Below are 21,556 nucleotides of genomic sequence, written 5' to 3'. Positions count from 1 at the left end.
ACATACAGTATGTCACAATTACAGAACCTAAAGATGCTCTAAATGCCATTTCACTTTAAGCTAATGTTGTCCCCACAGGTGTCACTGTTGCATATGTACTATTTTCCACTGAGTTGTTGCTTCCTGTGGATTTACTCATTATCAGATAGAAGTAGACATCTCCTGAGCCAATGTGGAGCTGAGTCATCTCCTAGCTGCGTTCTTTTGATCTGACATCTTTACCTAATTCACTCCCCACGCAAACCACCACCCCTCGAGCTCCCTGCAGTGCAGTTTATATCTCACAATCAGGCAGACCTTTGTCATGATGCGCATGAATAACTTTCTGGGCCTCAAAGTCTTAGTCATGTTCATCAAGCGTAATGTTTCTGATTTACATTTTTACAAAGCAAAATAAAAATTTAAGAGAATTCAGTGAATGATTCACGTTTTAGATGTTTCAGCTCGCTCAGGCTTGTTCTGTATTTTTCTGTAAATATCCTTTAATATTTATATTCTCTTTTTGTGAATTTCAGAGAATATGCTTGGCTGGTATATTGCTTTAGAATCAACAGCAATATCTACAGTGTAAATGGTCACTGTGGGATAGAAAGATCTTTCTCCTTTCTCTTTTTTGGTTTATAACGCCTGTCCCAAATCACACAACCATGTGGATACATTTTCATATCAACAGCGAGCACCGCAGAAGGCAATGCTTAATGTTTAAATAACAGTTTTCCCTGTAGAGGAAATTATGTAGTGCAGAGTTGAAGAGAGCAGGTGGTAGATGCAGCTTGCTCACTCTCACTGTGTTTTGGCAGTAGATGATTTTATCTGTGGACTGGACACCACACAGAAATTATTAACATTATTCATAGTCCATGTTCACAACATTTAATTAACCTCACCAAACAGCTATTTTTCCTTCATCAGGAAGGTGTCTACGGTTGTTTTCAGTTTCCTTATAAAATATACAGTCTATTATATATTTAAAAAACATAATATATATACAGTGAGGAAAATAAGTATTTGAACACCCTGCTATTTTGCAAGTTCTCCCACTTAGAAATCATGGAGGGGTCTGAAATTGTCATCGTAGGTGCATGTCCACTGTGAGAGACATAATCTAAAAAAAAAAATCCAGAAATCACAATGTATGATTTTTTAACTATTTATTTGTATGATACAGCTGCAAATAAGTATTTGAACACCTGAGAAAATCAATGTTAATATTTGGGACAGTAGCCTTTGTTCGCAATTACAGAGGTCAAACGTTTCCTGTAGTTTTTCACCAGGTTTGCACACACTGCAGGAGGGATTTTGGCCCACTCCTCCACACAGATCTTCTCTAGATCAGTCAGGTTTCTGGGCTGTCGCTGAGAAACACGGAGTTTGAGCTCCCTCCAAAGATTCTCCATTGGGTTTAGGTCTGGAGACTGGCTAGGCCACGCCAGAACCTTGATATGCTTCTTACAGAGCCACTCCTTGGTTATCCTGGCTGTGTGCTTCGGGTCATTGTCATGTTGGAAGACCCAGCCTCGACCCATCTTCAATGCTCTAACTGAGGGAAGGAGGTTGTTCCCCAAAATCTCGCAATACATGGCCCCGGTCATCCTCTCCTTAATACAGTGCAGTCGCCCTGTCCCATGTGCAGAAAAACACCCCCAAAGCATGATGCTACCACCCCCATGCTTCACAGTAGGGATGGTGTTCTTGGGATGGTACTCGTCATTCTTCTTCCTCCAAACACGGTTAGTGGAATTATGACCAAAAAGTTCTATTTTGGTCTCATCTGACCACATGACTTTCTCCCATGACTCCTCTGGATCATCCAAATGGTCATTGGATAAACTTAAGACGGGCCTTGACATGTGCTGGTTTATGCAGGGGAACCTTCCGTGCTATGCATGATTTCAAGCCATGACGTCTTAGTGTATTACCAACAGTAACCTTGGAAACGGTGGTCCCAGCTCTTTTCAGGTCATTGACCCTCCCGTGTAGTTCTGGGCTGATTTCTCACCTTTCTTAGGATCATTGAGACCCCACGAGGTGAGATCTTGCATGGAGCCCCAGTCCGAGGGAGATTGACAGTCATGTTTAGCTTCTTCCATTTTCTAATGATTGCTCCAACAGTGGACCTTTTTTCACCAAGCTGCCTGCAATTTCCCCGTAGCCCTTTCCAGCCTCGTGGAGGTGTACAATTTTGTCTCTAGTGTCTTTGGACAGCTCTTTGGTCTTGGCCATGTTAGTTGTTGGATTCTTACTGATTGTATGGGGTGGACAGGTGTCTTTATGCAGCTAAAGACACCTGAAAAAGGTGCATCTAATTTAGGATAATAAATGGAGTGGAGGTGGACATTTTAAAGGCAGACTAACAGGTCTTTGAGGGTCAGAATTCTAGCTGATAAACAGGTGTTCAAATACTTATTTGCAGCTGTATCATACAAATAAATAGTTAAAAAATCATACATTGTGATTTCTGGATTTTTTTTTTTAGATTATGTCTCTCACAGTGGACATGCACCTACGATGACAATTTCAGACCCCTCCATGATTTCTAAGTGGGAGAACTTGCAAAATAGCAGCTATATATATATATATATATATATATTTCTTGAAGCTGCACTTTCATATGGCTCTTTGTAGTTTTGCTTATTTAAAGCTAATGTACTTGCACTTACTACTTGTTGTCTGGAGTTTGCACTTTCAGGGTTGAAAGCACTTAATTGGAAGTCGCTTTGGATAAAAGCGTCAGCTAAATGACATATAATGTAATGTAATTAATCATTCATGTTCATTCATGTGACTTAAAGATCACCATCAAAACTTAGCATACAAGACAGTATTGTCATTTTTGTGATTGCAAAACACTATATTTACTCTTGTAACAGAAATTTACAAGACAAATATAAATGACCATGAATACAAAATATATAATATAACAGCAAATATATATATATTTTTATCTTAACCTATCAATTGGTAAAAAGCTGAATATCCATTTTTCAAATCAAAGCAAAAACTCTGTATTCTTTCAACCTCACAAAATTTTAAAAACACAGTATACCCAAATCTCTTTCATCTCTTAGAATTTATCGATAACTGGGTCATTTCAAAGTCTATCTTACAGCCCCGGAAAACTTCAAATATTTCTTCTGAAATCTTAAAACATTATATATTTATGAATCAATAAGCAGCAAGAAAAGTAAAAAAAAAAATATTTAGGTATTATTTAGTAAGAGTTTAAGAATCAAAAACCCAGTGTGGGTGTGACTATCATGTGAAAAATAGTATGTTTATGTAGGACCTCAACATTTACAGTAAGGGACCATTCGGTATTCATGGAATGGACCACCGGAGGAAAATAGGGGAGGGTCATGTCTTTTTATTCTTTGTTGAGGGGAGGGTCAAATATAGTCTGGGGGGGGGGGGGTCACCCAACTTTTGTATTCATGAAAACAGCAAAATTTCAAAGTGGCTTGTTTGGTGCATATTTTTTTCATGTAGCTCTTAGTCTCGGCCCTCCTTCGCTACCAGATGGGTCTGACCCATGAGTTTGCTGGGGGGCAGGGGGAGCACTGCTCCTTTGACTGAATTACTTTCATTGAACGCTTTTAAGTCCAGATTGAGAGCACTTGAGTCGATCCTTTGTAATTGTTTTTTATAATGTATATGTAATCGTATTGTATGTTTGTAACTTTTTTGCTGCTTCTTGGCCAGGACTCCCTTGAAAAAGAGTTTTTTAATCTCAATGGGATTTTCCTGGTTAAATAAAGGTAAAATAAAAAAATAAATAAACATATATGTTTTGGAATATAATGTTCAGCTTTGGCAGCTTTACCTATGTGCTAAAATATACAATGACTGAGGAAGACTAGTGACGAGTCCATAGCAACCAGTTTTGAATTGGTTATTTCCCAGTGTCCTTTGCTGAATGGTCTCAATGTTTTATTGTTTTATTTCATGTGAATACTAGTTTACTAGAGGAGTAACTTAGTATTTGAAGTAATGCAGGAAGTGTGCATTTAGTTTCCATGCTTATTGTGTTTCCACAACAATGTTAGTGAGTAAATCTACTGAAATGGCCACCACACCATAACAGAGGAGTGTGATGTGTAAGATCAGAAAGCAGAGGTTAACTCATCTATGCCATGGCTGTAAAAATTCAAATGGCATCTGTAAATCTTTACTAAGCGCAAACTAACACAGAAGGCATCAATAAATTGCTGGGGAGGGTCATGCCTCTTTTTCAAATCATTTTGGAGGGTCATAGAAAAATGATTACTGGCGAGGGGAGGGTCAAGTCGTTTTAGCCTAAAGGTCCCAAAACTCCTCTGGTGGCCCCTGAAATAAATAACGGTCCCTAAGAAGCTGATTCAAAAAATAGGTTTTCAGGGCTTTCAACACATCTAAAATGTCTAATCAAAAAATCCTGTTTTGAGAGCAAATATAATCTATCAGACACAGAATCCTTTGAAAGAGGTCCACCTTTTGTTTGATAAAGTGTACAGGAGAAGAGTTGAGCAACATGTTTTAATTGTGATGGACTTGAATTTAAGCTCACATTGGTCTGCACCCTGCTCGGTGTGCATTCTCAAAGATAGAAAACATTATTCATAGTAGCATAAATACTCACAGAATAGAATAGGATGCCTTATTGTCCCTGCACATTGTACAACATTTGCTGTGCTGCTCCTGAAACGGTACATTAACATTACACACATGCACGCACGCTCACACACATACATAAATCTACCTGCCATAAAGATATATAATATTAATAATAACAAAAGATGTAATAAAAGAAGTGGCAACACACCTGCTTATGACTAATATCTGGGTTAGTTTGTGCATGCAAACACTGTATTACTGATTTTACCCCCACACAATTCATATATTTTGTTTCATTGTGTGCGTGTGTGTGTTGTGTGTGACTGTGTGTGTTTTTCTTTGTCTACTAGCTGAAAAACTCTCTGAAGAATGATCTGTGTCTGGACCAGGGGCCCGACAATGACAATGTCCCCATCCTGTATCTCTGTCACGGGATGACACCTCAGGTTAGAGCCCTCTATCTCCGCACCACTGTTTCATGCAGCATGCAGCGTAAAGCCAGATTTAATATATCACCTCTATATTTTATTTCCATCTTGGGTTTTTCTTACTCAAAAGAACCTGTTCTATCTTGAAGAAAATAACTTTCCCTTTGCTTTCAGATTGGATCAAACTCAGTAGCTTTACCTCATAAAACAGGATCAGGTTTTCTATTTTGCCCTTTACAGAAACACTCCTCGATGTTTTTAGATACATAATACACTGTTCCCCAATTTTTCACACCGCTGCATTTAGGGCTGACATGTCCTAACTGAGTCCAGCTCAGAATAAAATGCCACAGTACAGTGTAAAGTCCTTTTTTTTGATTAAGATGACTTGTACTTGAACATTTGTCTCTGTCTCTTTCTTCACTTTAATGTCAATGGTTTACTTCCTTACACACAGCCTGATAGACCTCTGGTTTCTTCAACCGCTTGCTTCTGTTTTTCATCAGTCAATGTCTTTAAAACCGTATCTGTGGACTACTTGTTCAGGTCATATCTCAGCCCAAATAATAGTGAGTTTAAGTGTCTTCAAATGTTAGCATAGTTTGATTGTCATTTACTTTCTCCAGCCTCTTCCAGCTCCTATTGATTCCTTGATCCTATAATGTCTGAGAAGATTGTTTTCAGAGATTGTTTAACCTTGCCGTGACAGTTGTAAACCTGTCTTATAAAGTGAGGCTTGATGTTACAAGGCTAAGCTCACCCGGGCTGGTTGAATAAAGGAACACAGCTACTAAAGGCTAGCCTCCTGTTCCCTGCGTGTTGCGCTTAACATGAAAATGGGACTAAACTGGTCTGGATGAGTGTATACTTTACTAGCTAAGAGGGGTTGTGCTGTGTTAAACTGACTCACCCAGCTGTGTTAGTTCACGTCTGAAGATGATTACTGGCATCACCCTCTCCAGCAGCCTGGAGGCCGCCGCTCAGCATCCGCTCTCCAGCGCCCTCTCCTTCGTCGTCACTGGGCCAGCCCCCCCGCTGTCTTTGTTTGTAGTTCAGGTTTTAAAAGGTGTATTTACAAAGTTGTGTTGTGGGAAAAGGAGAATAGTCCTTCAGCATCTTTGTCTTCAACAGTGTTCTTCATGTGGTAGCATGTGGTTTGCAGCCGTCAGCCTGCCGCATCCTGCTTCTTTTCTGAATGAATCTCCTGAATGAATCTCATCACTCTCACCTGCCAGTGGGCTGGGTCAAATCAGATCAACAACACCACACCCCTCATGTGTGCTAATCCTCATCAGGCTAACTACACACTAAAACACAGACTAAAACATAAGACTTGATCTCACATTCTATTCTATCTATTGGACGTTTCACACTCATTACGCCTTATATTGATATTTGCATTGCAGTGCAAATGAATACTGATTAAGGAGAAATCTGTGTAATCTTGTGTAATCTTAATAAGAATGTTCCCTTAAAAACTTCTACAGCCCTTTCTGAGACCTAGATAACTTTAAAACTTGCTCATTATAAATCTGTTATATGCTATAAATCTCTCATAAATCCAGGCATTTCAAATAAAGGATTGCAGTAGCACCAGCATTCCTACAGTAATCAGATTAGGCATCTCCTCTGCAAGACAAATCTAGCTTGCTCTATTTTAATGTTTCAGTTTTACATCCTTGAGAGGATTTAGACCCTGGATTGCCTCTATAATGACACGTTTACATAGCAAATGTTTGCTGTAGTCAGTCAAAATGTCGCTGAGTTGCTTTGGGAGAGCTAGACTTTGCATCTGAGGTGCTGCAGTAAATGCAGTACATCAACATGCTAAAAGAAAATTGCACAGCCACTCATGAAAGGAAAAGGTATTACAAAGCTAACAATCCAGCACGTGACTGACTTTACAAGAGCATGTTGTCAGCAAACATGGAGTACAGCGCTTCAGCTTAAGCAGTAACAAAACATACTGACTTAAGCACAGCAACAATAGAAAGCACAGCCACGTACGGCCCTGGCAGTCTGCACTGCTCCAAAAATGAGCAGCACAAAAAATTCACATTCATCAGACTGTTTAACGTCTAGTGTGAAGGAGGCAGGAGGCTGTTTGGGTAATATGAGACAAATAAGAGTAGATTAAAAGAAGCATCAGAGTAAAAGTTAAGACAAGCTGCAGAATAAGCAAACATGGCCCTGATTTTTTTGTTTAAAAGAAAGAAAATATCTCTGACAGATAATGAAGGTGCTGAGTCAGAGCCCGGGCCCCCTTATGAAATGTATAGACTTTTACAGACAGAGTCACTGTTGACAGTAATTGTCTGCTCTGATATGGATCTAACTCCCCTGTTCTTTTGTTACGCATCTTTGTCATTTGAATTCTGCTAACAAAATTATGTTGCCTCCCTTCCATTTAGTTTTTGTTCATTTGTTTGTTTTAAGCTTGAGTACGCAGATCCTTTACTTAAGTAAAAGTACCAGTACAACAATGTAAAAAACAACTACACACTGTATGTCAAATATAAAAATATAAAGAACTCTGCATCAGTCAAGGCACCTCCACTGCTGAATTATTATATATGAATTTATTAGATTAATACTTTGATGTGTTAGCAGCATTTTACTGTTGTTGCTGGTCAAGGTGGAGCTAATTTTAACAATATTAAACAGTATAGTGTGATACTTGAGTCCAACCAACCAAGGGGTTGGGCCCAAATAAATCTGAGGGGTCATTAGAAAATGAATAGGGGAAACAAAGCTTTAAGAACATGAGCTAAACCAGTTGGAAGCCATCTTTAACAATGCTTTGTTTTCATAAGCTTATAATATATATGTTATGGGAAGTATGTAAAATAAATGATAGCTGAATTGTACTTAAGTACAGCACTGGAGTTAATTCACTTACTCTGAGCACTGCTCTGTCTGTAAATGCAATCCACAATTTCCCTCTCCCTTTTACTTTCTCTCTCTCTCTGTCTCATGCTTATACCACTATGCCGTTTTCTCTTTGAGTACAGAGCATTCTTATCCTGCTTTATTCCTGCAAATGATTTTCAGCTGAATATGAGCAAAAAGGCTGCTGTGAAAAAGGCTATCAGAGAGGGTAAAATTATTTGGGTTTTCTCCCCATTCCTGAATTAATAATGAGCTTCTTTTGTGTGCCTTGCCTTGTCTTTCCTTGTCCTCCATTCATAGCTGTATAAATATACATATTTAGTGTATGTAAATGTCTCTTTCATACCCAAAGACTGCATAGTTTATTACCTGTATAGTCATATACAGATCTAGAGGGACCATTATCTAAATGCCAACCACAGCTATCTGAACCTACATTACAACACTATGCACTTTGTTTTATGTGTTGTTTCTTGCAGAATGTGTACTACACCAGTACTCAGCAGCTCCACATCGGGCTCCTCAGTCCCACCGTTGATGACGACGACAACAAGTGCCTGGTCGACGTGAATAGCAGGCCGCGCCTCATCGAGTGCAGCTATGCCGCAGCCAAACGCATGAAGCTCCACTGGCTCTTCACTCAGGTGACGACCCATGAACACAGCCGCCACGCATCGTCAGAAAGCACAACATTCCGTTTTCAGTTTCTATTCAGCCTCATTTAAGGCATTTTGTTGAATGTGACAGGATAAACCAAATGTGGTAGCTTTTAACCATGCCAGTGGTTTAATTTACTGTTTGACTCAGTTCATTTAGATGAGTCTTGAAACTTAATGATTGTCTTTCTTCATTAACTGTGCTTGCAAACTGTGTTTTAACAGAATAAGCAGCCACCTGCTCAACATGGCCCATGACAGTGGGTGAAATGGATTTACTGTATGCTTTGATTTGGGCTCAAAATACCTCATATTGTTGTGTGCCATGCTGTGAGTCCATTGTTAATTATAGATTTTGTTCCTCTTTGTTCCCTTTCAGCCAAATATGTATAAAATCTCAAATGTGCTTCATATTAGACACACAGAGTACAATAGTTTAGTGCTGGACTGCTGCTAAAGGTGTATCTATGTGTATCTATTTGGTTTTACAAAGCAATTGACACAAAGTGGGAAGAGGTTTTATGTGCTCATACATCACATATTCTCACACAGAAGTTTAAGTGGTTACTTTAGTTACCTTTTGTATAATTTAGTAAGCAAGATGGGTACATATCAGCAAGGTTGGAGAGTATCAAGTCTCTGAAATACGGCATCAATTATTAACACAGATTGGACTGCACACATGCAAAGTGTCAAGCTCAGACTGAAATAGATTTGCCTTGATGCAGCCATAGCAACTTTGGAGAACAGTGCACTAGTGCACTAGTAATCATTTAGAATAAATATCTAATTGCAATTATTTTGACTGATATTGTAATGAGTCACTATATTGGAGGGAATGATCATTTTTGCATTATTCTCATTTTCATTGACTTAACTCTGTAGAATACGATTTGTGGGCCAGGACATCTCTGCAGCACAACGCTACTTATTCAGATATGGATATTGCAGTCCATATTGTGATTTTGTTTTATCTTAATTCAAATGTTGCAGAAAACCTGATTTACAAAAGATATTTTAATCTCATCCACTGTAAAGACCTCCTTTATCCACGAAGGAGTGATGTTGATAAGCCTTGATTTGGGAAAGAAATGAAATACATGCTTGCATGTGAAGATTCTTCATGTGTTGGTGCTGATTAGAAAAGCAAGCACATGTTTGGTGGGTGGGGGACTGTATGGTTTGTTCTGCTTGTGTGTTTTGTGGATATGTGTGGGTGATACTTTTTTATTTTTCTGTAACAAATACCGATTGTTCTGTAGGCCTATAAAGCATAGTAGAATATGAATAATGAAAACCCTAGCAAACCATAGCACCCTAAACCAAATAACAACCTTCCCACATGCTACATGCTCACTGTTAACATATATACATTCATTAGCCAACTCCTGGAGGCTGATTTTATAAGCAGCATGAAGATGCTATATAGAGAACTTGCAGCTGTACAGGTTGTAAGTCAACTTACAAAACTAATGTTAACTGCTCTTAGCAGCTGCTACCGAAGCTTCTTTGTCTAAAACATGATATATCAGAAAAAGAACCTCAGCTCTAAATGAAATAATCTTTGAAGTGCCTTTTGGATTCTGCAGTAATTCTGTATTTGAAATATATTGTAGCATAAGACTATTAGATGATACTTGGTTTTGTCTAGTATTATATATACTATAGTTTATTAGCATACAAAACATTAGCTGCTGTGGGTCACTCAGTCCGTAACACCATCCATGAAGGATGAAAGGAAGAAAAACTAACATTTTACAAAGAAATATTTTACATTAAAGGAACACGCCAACTTATTGGGACTTTAGTTTATTCACCGTAACCCCCAGAGTTAGATAAGTCCACACATACCCTTCTCATCTCCGTGTGTGTTGTAGCTCTTTCCGACGGCTCCACCGGTAGCTTAGCCTAGCGCGGATCCTGAAGGTAATCGGTTCCAACTAGCTTACTGCTCTGAAAAAGTGACAAAATAACGGCAACATGTTCCTATTTACATGTTGTGATTTGTATAGTCACAGCGTGTACAAATAACAAGGTCACATGAGACACAGACATCTTCTAACCGTATATAAACTGGGAACTATAGTCTCAGAAAAGCGAAGCATTTCTTCTCTCCCGGTGCTTCTCAGGTGCAAGCATATCACTCCGCCCAAGTAGGAGAAGTAGCAGGCTTCCCCTTTCTGAGAATATAGTTCCCAGTTTATATACGGTTAGAAGATGTCTGTGTCTCATGTGACCTTGTTATTTGTACACACTGTGACTATACAAATCACAACATGTAAATAGGAACATGTTGGCATTATTTTGTCACTTATTCGGAGCAGTAGGCTAGTTGGAACCAATTATCTTCAGGATCCGTGCTAGGCTAAGCTACAGGTGGAGCCGTCGGAAAGAGCTACAGCGCGCACGGAGGTAGAAAGGGTATGTATGGACTTATCTAACTCTGGGGGTTACGATGAATAAGCTAAAGTCCCAATAAGTTGGTGTGTTCCTTTAACAACAACTTGCAGTAATAACTAAAACAGAAGGAGGTATGCTGGGGTCCAAGTATGCACCAACCAAGAGTATGAAGCTGTTTCTGAATCTGGCTTAAACAGGTGGTTTTTGGTGTTTCTTTATAAGCCCTGTGGCTCAGGGGCTCTCCTGCAGTGCACACTGCCAGGATCTGATCCAGTCTTGGAAAACTTGGCCATGGAGCTTGTGTCTGCCTCAAAATGTCTAAATTGTTTTTTTTGGTGTGTGACAGTGTTGGGTACTACTCACTGCTCAACATTTTAAACCTAAAAGACAGAAATAAAAATAAACACATTATGTTCTGTTTCATGTTCTCTTACATAATGATTGAGCTTGAAGGTTCATTGTTGACCCTGCAAACAGCAGCTTCACAAAATAATGGTAATGTTGTTACCAACTTGTGGCCTTCCTCTGCAGATGGAGATGATCAGTTGTCATGGAGATGGTTAAAATACTATCACATCATATAATACTTTTTTTAATATCTGCAGTTAGCAACTCATTTTGAAAGCTGGTGTAACCTAGAGTGAGAATTTGAAACCAATGTGGCTTTATGTAGCTGATACTCTAAAAGGAACATGCCAACTTATTGGGACTTTAGCTTATTCACCGTATCCCCCAGAGTTAGATAAGTCCATACATACCCTTCTCATCTCCGTGCGTGTTGTAACTCTGTCTGACGCACCCACTGCTAGCCTAGTTTAGCCCAGATCCTGGAGGTAACCAGCTCCATCTAGCCTACTGCTCCCAATAAGTGACAAAATAACGCCAACATGTTCCTATTTACATGTTGTGATTTGTATAGTCACAGTGTGTACAAATAAAAAGGTCACATGAGACACAGCCATCTTCTAACCGTATACATACTGGGAACTATATTCTCAGAAGGCGAAGCACTGCTACTTCTGCTACTTGGGCGGAGTGATTTGCTCGCTAAGCCCTGTGGTGAGGAGCAGAGAGTTCGCCTAGAGTTCACTCAGTTCCCAGTTTGTATATGGTTAGAAGTCCCAATAAGTCGGCATGTTCCTCTAAGTTTACAAAAAGCCTTGATTGCCCCATTTACTGCTTTTATGGGCTGGCTCAGGACACTACTACATAGTGGTCCATAAATGCCCACTTTTAGCAGTTATTACCAATCTGTTATCTATAAAATAAAATGTCTCTTGGACCACACACAGGCCAAACTGATAATAGTATTGACAAGAGTATTTTCCTTGCAGCTCTCTCCACACTGTATTGACTGTTGAAGGCCTCCTCTTCATTCACTTGCCCTGGTCTGCCCTGACACTGTAATGAGAAAATCCTGCTGGAGTATTTTAGAAGCACATGTGCTCACTCTGTTCAGCTCTGGCAACAGCTGTCTTATTAAAGTTTGTAAATTGTTGGACTAGAATTTCTTTTTGCACTAAAGAATGCTGCTAATCCTGCAGGCAGATTTCTCACCTGCCAATACATTAAATGATTGATTTAAACAATATTGTAATGGCTCTGAAACTACAAGATTTTCGTGTCTTTCATGTTTTTTTTTTATTTCTCTTCCACCTCGATACCAGGTGTTTTTGTCTGTATTGTCTTTGTTTCTTTTTTTCTTCTGTGTATTCTTTCAAAAATCTTGGCCCTTGCTTGGAAGAACACTAATGACTACACTGGCAATTGCAATGTTGTTTTTGCCTTGAAACCATGTTGATGCTATCTGGTGGGACCCCATGAGGATGGTAGTGTGATTCAACCAAAACACTTAGGGCGATTCAGCAGCACACATCCGTATCCATTCACAGCAGTGTGGGTTTAAAGGAGACAATTTTCACCAGCCTCCTTTTTTATCTTTTCAGGGAGGATCCATTCAGAACAGGAAATCAAAGAGATGCCTAGAGCTTGTAGCAAGCAGCGACAATGAGTTTGGCTACCAACTGGCTCTGCAGAAATGCACTGGACAAAAATGGTTCATCACAAACGTGATGTTTAGCAGCACCTTATGATTGACTGCTGAAGGTAACACTGGAGTGAATAGATGGAGTTGTTTCTTTTGTGTGCACATGTGTGAAAGGATAAGAAGCAGGAGTCCGACAGAAGAGCGGTGCATGGTTGAACACCATCATTTTGAGCACCACGATGTCCTCTGGTTAGCTCAAGTCGACATCACATCGTAAATGTTAAACATTTTATTTTGCTTACACGATCAGCCATAGTTGGCGGATATTTTGCAGATTTGACAAGGTAGTATATTTAGTATATTTTGTGGTAAATACAGTACAGTCAGATTTCCGTTGACTTAAAAGATGTAATGGGTCCAATATGTTTTTGTACTTTGTTCATAATTGCTACTGTGTAGCAAGCTTTCCGAAACCTGTCCCTGCTGTAATTACTTTATTTTAGTGTCTCAGGTTTGTAGGTTTATTATACTGTACAGTTGTGGGGAAACGTTGGAATAAATCTAAAAAATTATAGATTATTTTCTAAATGTAAATACTTTGATTATTTGTAATATATAACAGTAAAATAACTGATGTAAACTACTGAGTGCATGTGCTTTTTTTTCTTTTGTTGTGGCATATTTTGTGATTCAAATCTTTAATCAAGGGTCGCCCTATCATTTAATTCAAAAGTACTTGAATCTGCTATCAATGCCAAATAGATTTTTGGTGAGTGCAGTGGCCCTGAGATTTCAATGCACTGCAACTAAAGAAAACACATGCAAATGTGCAAAACCTTTTCACCAGTTTGACAACACATAATACAGCATAACAAAATGCAGTGAAAAGTCAGAAAACACAACCAAATACAGAAATGCTACGAATTGCAGAGAACTAAACAGAACTGAGTTATAAAACAAGTTTCCAGGGGACATTCAAAACTGATGAACATACCCATGCACACGAGTCATGGTTTGTAGCTGATAGTTACTTGTGACTTATGTCTCCGCGAGTAAAGATGCCGTAGCATGACAGGCTTTATTAGCCTGAACACTATGTACACCATAGATATTTGCTGTGCAATATTCTGTGTATTTCTGTGTTGAACTCTCAGGGCCACCATACATTTGGCCTTTAAAGGGGAACTTTTTTTTTAACAACACAGACTGATCTACATGCACACACAGCATTTAGAAATGACTGAGTCATGGAAGTGATGCCCTCAGTTTGTAATGACAAATGCAGGGACAGGAGCTGAGAAACGGGCTGATTTCTGCTCTGACTGTTGTGTGCACCTGGGGAGGAGACGAGTGGCACAGCCTGTTTTCAACATGCCAGTCCTCATTACCATCCACATTCAAGCAGAGCTCTGCAAACCATGGCATTAAATAAACATGGAAACCCACTTTCATCAAAAGGACCTCCCTCACTGACACGTCTTAATATATGCAATGCGAGCGCCTCTGCATGATCAAACCTTTGAATGAAAGCAATTCAACAAAACAGTATTCCCATGCATATTACTGACATCCTCTTTTAGTTGACCACTCATCCTGTTTGCCTGCTGGTACTCATTCCAAACATTAGCTTTCAGCTTTAAAATGACTGTAGATAGGGAATCTGTGTGTGTACATTTGTTTAATATTCTATTATCATACATACATTTATTACCCTTGTTGATTTACCACATCATCTTGTGCCAGAAAATGATTTGAAATATTGATATATTTTAAGGTTGGCACAAAGTACACTACCGAGATTAAATTCCCTGTAAATGTGGAGTAAAATATACATCCAACTGTATCAAAGTGATGAAACTGTCTCTGTGTGAACATTAGTCACGTACAATATCTCAGAAAAAAGCTGGCCTGATTTGGATGAAGCCGGGGTGATAATATGTATGTCTTCCCTTTTGAGATCTAGCATTAGCAAAATTACAGTCATTTGCTTTGATATGAGAATTAAAGACTGACAGGCACATCTTCTGCCTGAACATTTTATTCATATGAGCAATTTGTAATGCTGTATTTTTGTGTGCTTTATTTTTAAATGTTAAATGTAGTTTTGAAATCCAACACAAAATCCATCTGACGATTAAAACTACATCTACTGCCAGACATAGTGTGGCTCCTTTTCATGACATAGCTATTGTTGAAGGACATATAGGCTATTGTACTAGGTCAAATAAAACTATTTGCATGGCAATTTATTTCTAGGTCCCTCCTAAAGGCAAATTGGTTACACCCTTATTCCCTGTACTTCTCTGCTTGTACCTACCAGTAGGTACTCATTATGTATTTCTTTTTTTGGGGCATTTTTAGGCCTTTATTTCTGACAGGACAGCTTAGAAAGGGGAGAGAGAGGGGGAATGACATGTAGCAAAGAGCCACAGGTCAGAACCAAACCTGCGGCCGCTGCATTGAGGACTAAGCCTCTATATATGGGTGCGCGCTTTAACAGGTGAGCTACCCAGGCGCCCACTCAGTAGGTATTTCAATGGTACTCTGTATGTACACAATGTAATTTACAGGCTGTAATTTAAAGCTTGACCATAGCTCACATAGTATGGATGGCATTAAAGTCCAGTTAGTGAGCTTTAGCAATAGTTGGTTGAGAAGATTGATGCCATTCTTATAAATGTACGTAGTCAGCAGTCGGTCAACTTAGCTTAGCACAAATTTATTTACATATTGCGGCGAGCACTCCGCCTCTGCTTGGTGTGTTTTCAGCGTTACTTCCGGTTTGGGAGTTCCAGGTGAACTCATTGAAGTCATTGCTGTATGGCAGGGGTGGCCAACCAGTTAGGTATAAAGAGCCACAAAAAAAAACGCACCATAGTTTTCATAGTTTTTTTTTCTCACTTAGATTGACTCTGAAACCTGACAGTCTTTGTTATCCACAATCCTTTTCAGGTCTTGCTTGAACTCGGTTGTGGCCACTCGAAGCAACTCTCTCACTCATTTGTCACTAAAGGGGCTTTCAAACAGTCGGATTCAGCAGTGAAAGGGTTAACGAGGAAGGTGATCTGTGGTCGCTGTTTTTCCTCAGGTTGCAGAATCTGTCCTCAAAACTCTGCTGCATTATTTTCCATTTTAAAATAATTGGCAAATGTATTGGCAGTATTGGCAGATGCATTCAAATGTGTTTTTTTTTTTACTTATCTGAAATACTGTATGTTTCAGAAAAGTTAAAAACAACAATCAACCAATGACACAGCCCCCAGCCACACAGTAAGAGCCTCACAGGAGCAGGCAAAGAGCCGCATACGGCTCAAGAGCCACAGGTTCGCCACCCCTGCTGTATGGTGATGCCAAAGGCTTTGGCTTCAGAACAGACAGCAGATTCAGGAAGTGAGATATTCTCTCCTTAGTATGCAGATTATATTGAAATCACGCTCTCCTCTCCCCTTTCCCCTCACACCTCTACCCTCCACACCAAAATGGTGACAGATTTGAAACTGAAAACCTCTGTCGCTAAACAAAACATGAAGAGTGAGGTGAAGAATAAAACAGAAGATTGTCATCGAAATACACATCAGAATGCAAAAAATAAGTGTTTTTTTGTTTTTTTATGTCTGTGTTTTATTTTTCCAACTTGTCTTTTGTGTTTCAATGCTAATGTTTCCAACTTGTTTCTTATGGTAGCTTCATATTTAGCGTACCGATATGGGAGTGGTATCTTCTCTAACTCTCGACAAAAAACAAATACACATATTTCTCAAAATGTTCAATTATTCCTAAAATAAAATCGACGTCGCCCCCCACCTCTCTCTCGCTCTCTTCCTCCCTCTCCCCCCTGTGTTTCTGTTTCTCTCTCTACCTCTATTAGTCATATTTTTGTCTCTTGTGGGAAAAAAGCTCTGAGAGGCAACTTATCATGTCTTGTCATTATTTTCTGCCCCTGACACAGAGACATAAAACATCGAGGAATATATTCCTGGCAGAAGTCTTGGTGTGATCAGGGGAATCAGTTGAAATTTGAATACCATATGGCAAAAGGAAGCAGCTTGTCAGACGTGAGAATATCTGAACGCCCCTCAGGATCCAGCAGAGAGGAGGTTTTCTCTGTTCCCTCTCCTGCAGGTGAGCCACAGGTAGCTGAGGGGAAATAGTCAGTACCTGCAGGGCGTATGGGACAACACACAGAAACAAAACGTGGGAATAGTCCATGCAGCTATTCTTCTCAGTTGAAATTAAACATAAACGCTGCCAAAGATGAAATGACTCTTCATTTACAATCTAGAGAAAGATAACAGTGTTAGAGGCAAGAGGCTTTAAGCAAAAAACTTTAAAAGATTTAAAAGAACAATGCGTGAGTGTGAAAAAAGCCAAAATGCTTCACATGTGGATAAATCACTGTTAATTGTTTTCTGTGACAGTGAATTTGACTTGTAACTGCGTTGCCATGGCTACAAGTTTGTATCTGCATATTCTCAGATATCCCCAGGCATCGAACCATAGGTGAGCACATTAGCTGAAAAGACCTGACAGGATGTAATTGCCCGCAGATGCAGATGTAACTTTAATCTTTGCCCTTTTTATGTCACGCTTGAATGCTTTGACCTATACAAATGAACAAACTGACAAATCTATTTTTTTTTTGTGCATATCTGTCCGTGCTGTATGTGAGGTGAAAGAGTGTAATGGTGGATAAGGGATTTGCTGTAGTGGAAATGAAGCTAATGGGGAGGCCTGAAGTCATAATGAAAAGGTTGAAAGTGAGGGGTAAATCATCTCTAATCTCACCCAGGCGGACCTGTTCCAGTACAGGAGATTTCTTACAGTTCTGCAAGTAAACAGGTTACTTGTATTAATAATATAGTGTAAAACATTCACAGAATATAATTTCAAACACACACATACAATTACTATTAAATACTTTCACATACAATTAGTCAAACATAAATGTAGAACACTAATGTATTTTAAATAGGCTACTGTAAAAGAAAACTTAGAAATGCCAATAATAAATGTAAAAATGGATTCATAACTACTGACTACAACTGACATAATGCAGTTTTATTCTGTGACTATACAGTCTACTTTTTTCTCTATCTTTTTTATTGGGGTTTTCAGAGTGTAAAATACAGTTTAACAATATGCACAAGTATTTTAAGTACAGGTATAAGAAGAGATAAAGAGTAAAACATAAATAAATAAAAACATAGAGACCCAAGAAACAACTCATTTTAGTTTGTAATAATTTGATTTCTTGCAAGTTCAGTTCCATACAGTCCACTTAAAGTTGCTGAATCAATTATATACTGTATATAATTATTATAATTAATTTATTAAGTTGATATGGTAATTCATTTGATGTTAGCAAATTCAGAGAGCAACATTAGCATTCACTGGAGTCATGTTTCTGGCCACCTGTGAACATTAACATTCCTCTTCTTTTAGCTCTGTTTTTGTCTCCACGAACTCATGAGAGAAATACCTGGCTCATTAGCTAACTTCGTCTGTTTGCTGTTCAGGGCTTGGCAAGTAGCGTACAGTAGGTTTTTGGGGCTTTTTTGCTGAAAACAGCTGCCTGCTGCGGCTGTAAACAATGTTGTTTATTACAGTTAAGTTGCAAGTTGGAAAACCAAAACAATGAGCTAAAAAGAAGGTGAAATGTGAAAGGTGATGACAGGTTGAGTCAGGGGATGATTTTCTGTGGGTTCAGCACTACAAGTGACATATTTCACATAATCTTTTGATTGATTAATATAGACATACGAATTACTGTAGTGCAGCTTTAAAACCTTTACTTGCATGAATGCTTTTTTTTATTTCCCCAGTTTAAACTGCAGGTCATTAATAGTCACTTTGTTTTAAGCAGTTAAAATAATGAGCCTTAATATTACCTAGTTTAGCTTTCTGCCAGTCAACTGAATTAAAAAGACATATTTTATAAAGCCATACGGCTCACTGCCTGAGCAGCTGGGATCTCACTGTACTTTACTTGTACATATGTACATATTGTGACATTTTATCCTTTTCAATTTAACTGGCTTTTGACAGTGATGGATGAGGCTCCAAGAGGAAGTCTATAAATCAGATTAAACGGTGAAAATGGGTATTGATTGTAGTAATAGCAATCTATTTGCTCCTAGGTTTTAGTAACTTCTCACTGAAGGTAATCTGTCTGCCTCTGTGGAAAGTCTTTGTGAATACAATACCTCTTTTAGAAGCAGGTATCAGATGCTACTGAATCACTGATCAGGGTTTTGATTTACTTTACTGAATCAAACCTGCTGAATACCTTATTCTGAATGAAAACCTAGAAGTTTATTTTAATTGTATGTCTTGTGTTTTGCCACGTCTTCACTACTACCTATCTGTATTTCTGTCTACACATTTGTGACATCTGATCAATAGATTTGAACTAAAATCAATGAATAAACTCCAATCAACATTTGTTTTTGCAAGTAGATCCTTCAAAAGTTAATCAGAGCAAAGCCAGAAAACCTATTCTGAAGATCCCACTCTATAGGGTGATCCAATCCGTGCTTGTCGCCAAAGGGCTAGATGCTTTTTTACTGTGCTGGGAGTGAGAATGTGTTGGCTTGTCATACGCACAGTACATCAGGTTCAATCAGCCATATTTATGGCCCATTTTACTGTGACAACAATAGTGTGCCTCACTAACAATACCCACCCCTGACAACACTGGCCTTAGAAATTTCAGACAGACACTTTCCTCTAAATGAGTAGAAAATGCTGCAGTTCCTGAACTCACATCACAGACACACTCCAATAATGTCTAATCACTGCAATCTGGATTTAGACTCTACCTCTCCACTCCTGCAGCGCTGCTGAGAAAGACATCATATGAGCATTGAAGCAAAACTCTATTTCTATTCTTGTCCTCCTGTGCACAGAGCTGCATTTGATACAAGATCCTCCGGAACACACACATTGATCATAAAAGCTTCCGCAGCTAAAGATTATCCTGCTTCTGTTCTTCCACTGAAATTAGATCTCTCTGAAAGATTTCAGTTTGTCTAAGTAAACACAAAGAGCTCTGCACAGTTTATGTATTAAAGATTTGGGTTTCATGCAGATTATAGACATCAGAGTTGTTGTGTCATCTGTTTTTTGGATTAACATGAATCTTAAAGACTGTCACCTTCAAGTATGTGCTATTCTGAAATCCTGAATGCAGATAAGATTGACTGCTTCTCTGCACCTGTCTCCCACAATCTGTCAATCAACCTGTCCGTCTCTGTCTATTTCCGTTTTAAGCTTTACTTTGCACTCCACTATATTTCTAATATATATTATATAGTCTATGGTCTGAATAATCAGACATAACTTGAGATAAGGAGCAATACTGCATTTGAAACACTTAGCTCAATTAAGGTAGAAGAAATACTTTGTATCCATTTGACTCCCTTTTTTAAAGTAATTTTCATGTTATCGTGTGTTTGATGTACAAAGCTTGTGCTGACCTAGATGCAAAATGAATCATAACTGGCAAATAACATCTGTCAAGCAGATGGAAAGCAATGATCTAATGGTATGTGCTTTAGAAGGAGAGAGGCTCATTTATATGGCCACCTGACTCTGAACTTATCAAGGGTACACACAATACAATAAGCTGTAATCCTCAGTATATATACACTGCAGGAGAAAGTCCATCAATAGCCTATTTCTGAATGTCCTTACAGAACTCAATTAGAAGAGCCTCGGAAAACAGATTGCTTTCCATGCTGAAACTCAGAATAATTAAGTGATATTTACTTTTTGAACCTCTCACTTCACTTCACGATGTAATCACGAAACAGTAACCTCTGACCAGTTGTCTCTGGATTATACAGACTTAAAAAACAATTTTCAATTTTACCATTCAATAATAACACAGAAATTACATTTGATGTGAGAAAAAAAGATACATTGCAGATATAGGCCTACAGCAGTAAATCTAGGCAAAATAATGCATAGCCATTAAGAAAACCTATTTTTGGAGATGTGGTGTGATCGCACAGTAGAGTTACTACTTAAAGGAAAAGCTTGACACTGGGGGAAATACGCTCATTCGCTGTCTTGACAGTTAGATGAGAAGATTGATACCACCAGAGCCGGTCTACGGAGAGTCATTTCTCTCCCTATTTAGCCCCATTGTACCAAATTTGGTTGCAGTTCCATCAGAGTTTCACTGGGGGTGATTGCAGGCGAGTGCAAAATGAATGGGACTCTATGAAGCTAGACGGCTAAATTTGTCTCTTTCGCCTGATTGCCGTTGACAAATCTCAGATTTGATTGCAGTTTTGCAAGTTCAACATGGATTATAGGTCAAAAGTTGAATGAACGAATACTTATGTCCTTTCGATTTCTTACAGGTTGAGTCGTTGTTGCCCATAACACGCTAGCATTCTGCTAATGAATGCTGATTGGTCAGTGAAGGACTCATTACGACCAGAGATCCCACTTGATGGCATCCAAAGCGGAATGTCAGAGTGAATATTTCGGCGTGATCTTTAAAACATTAGCAAACCTCTTTCTAGCACGTGTATTGACAGGGAGAGCCTAACCTGTTAGCTGTGTTGTCGATGCCTCGAGAGAAAAAAGGAAGTGACTCA

General features: G+C 38.8%; 2 protein-coding genes across 3 annotated transcripts in view; both read left to right on the top strand.

The window, feature by feature from the left end:
• galnt18b (UDP-N-acetyl-alpha-D-galactosamine:polypeptide N-acetylgalactosaminyltransferase 18b) overlaps positions 1 to 14,975 on the top strand; it is a 91,930-nt gene extending 76,955 nt beyond the window's left edge. The window contains exons 9-11 of one of the 2 annotated variants that reach the window (XM_031324264.2): positions 4,941 to 5,036; positions 8,387 to 8,551; positions 12,910 to 14,975. In XM_031324264.2, the coding sequence (XP_031180124.1) occupies positions 4,941 to 5,036; positions 8,387 to 8,551; positions 12,910 to 13,056 (408 nt within the window). In that variant the 3' untranslated portion in view covers positions 13,057 to 14,975. Of the gene's footprint in view, positions 1 to 4,940; positions 5,037 to 8,386; positions 8,552 to 12,909 lie in introns of those variants that run through there. The other variant, XR_004896945.1, reaches the window with a different exon arrangement.
• The window catches only part of mical2a (microtubule associated monooxygenase, calponin and LIM domain containing 2a), an 858,504-nt gene that overhangs the window by 325,550 nt on the left and 511,398 nt on the right, over positions 1 to 21,556 (top strand). The window lies entirely within an intron of this gene.

Source organism: Sander lucioperca, chromosome 3 (assembly GCF_008315115.2).
Source record: "Sander lucioperca isolate FBNREF2018 chromosome 3, SLUC_FBN_1.2, whole genome shotgun sequence".
NCBI lineage: Eukaryota > Metazoa > Chordata > Actinopteri > Perciformes > Percidae > Sander > Sander lucioperca.
This window is presented reverse-complemented; position numbering and strand designations above follow the sequence as displayed.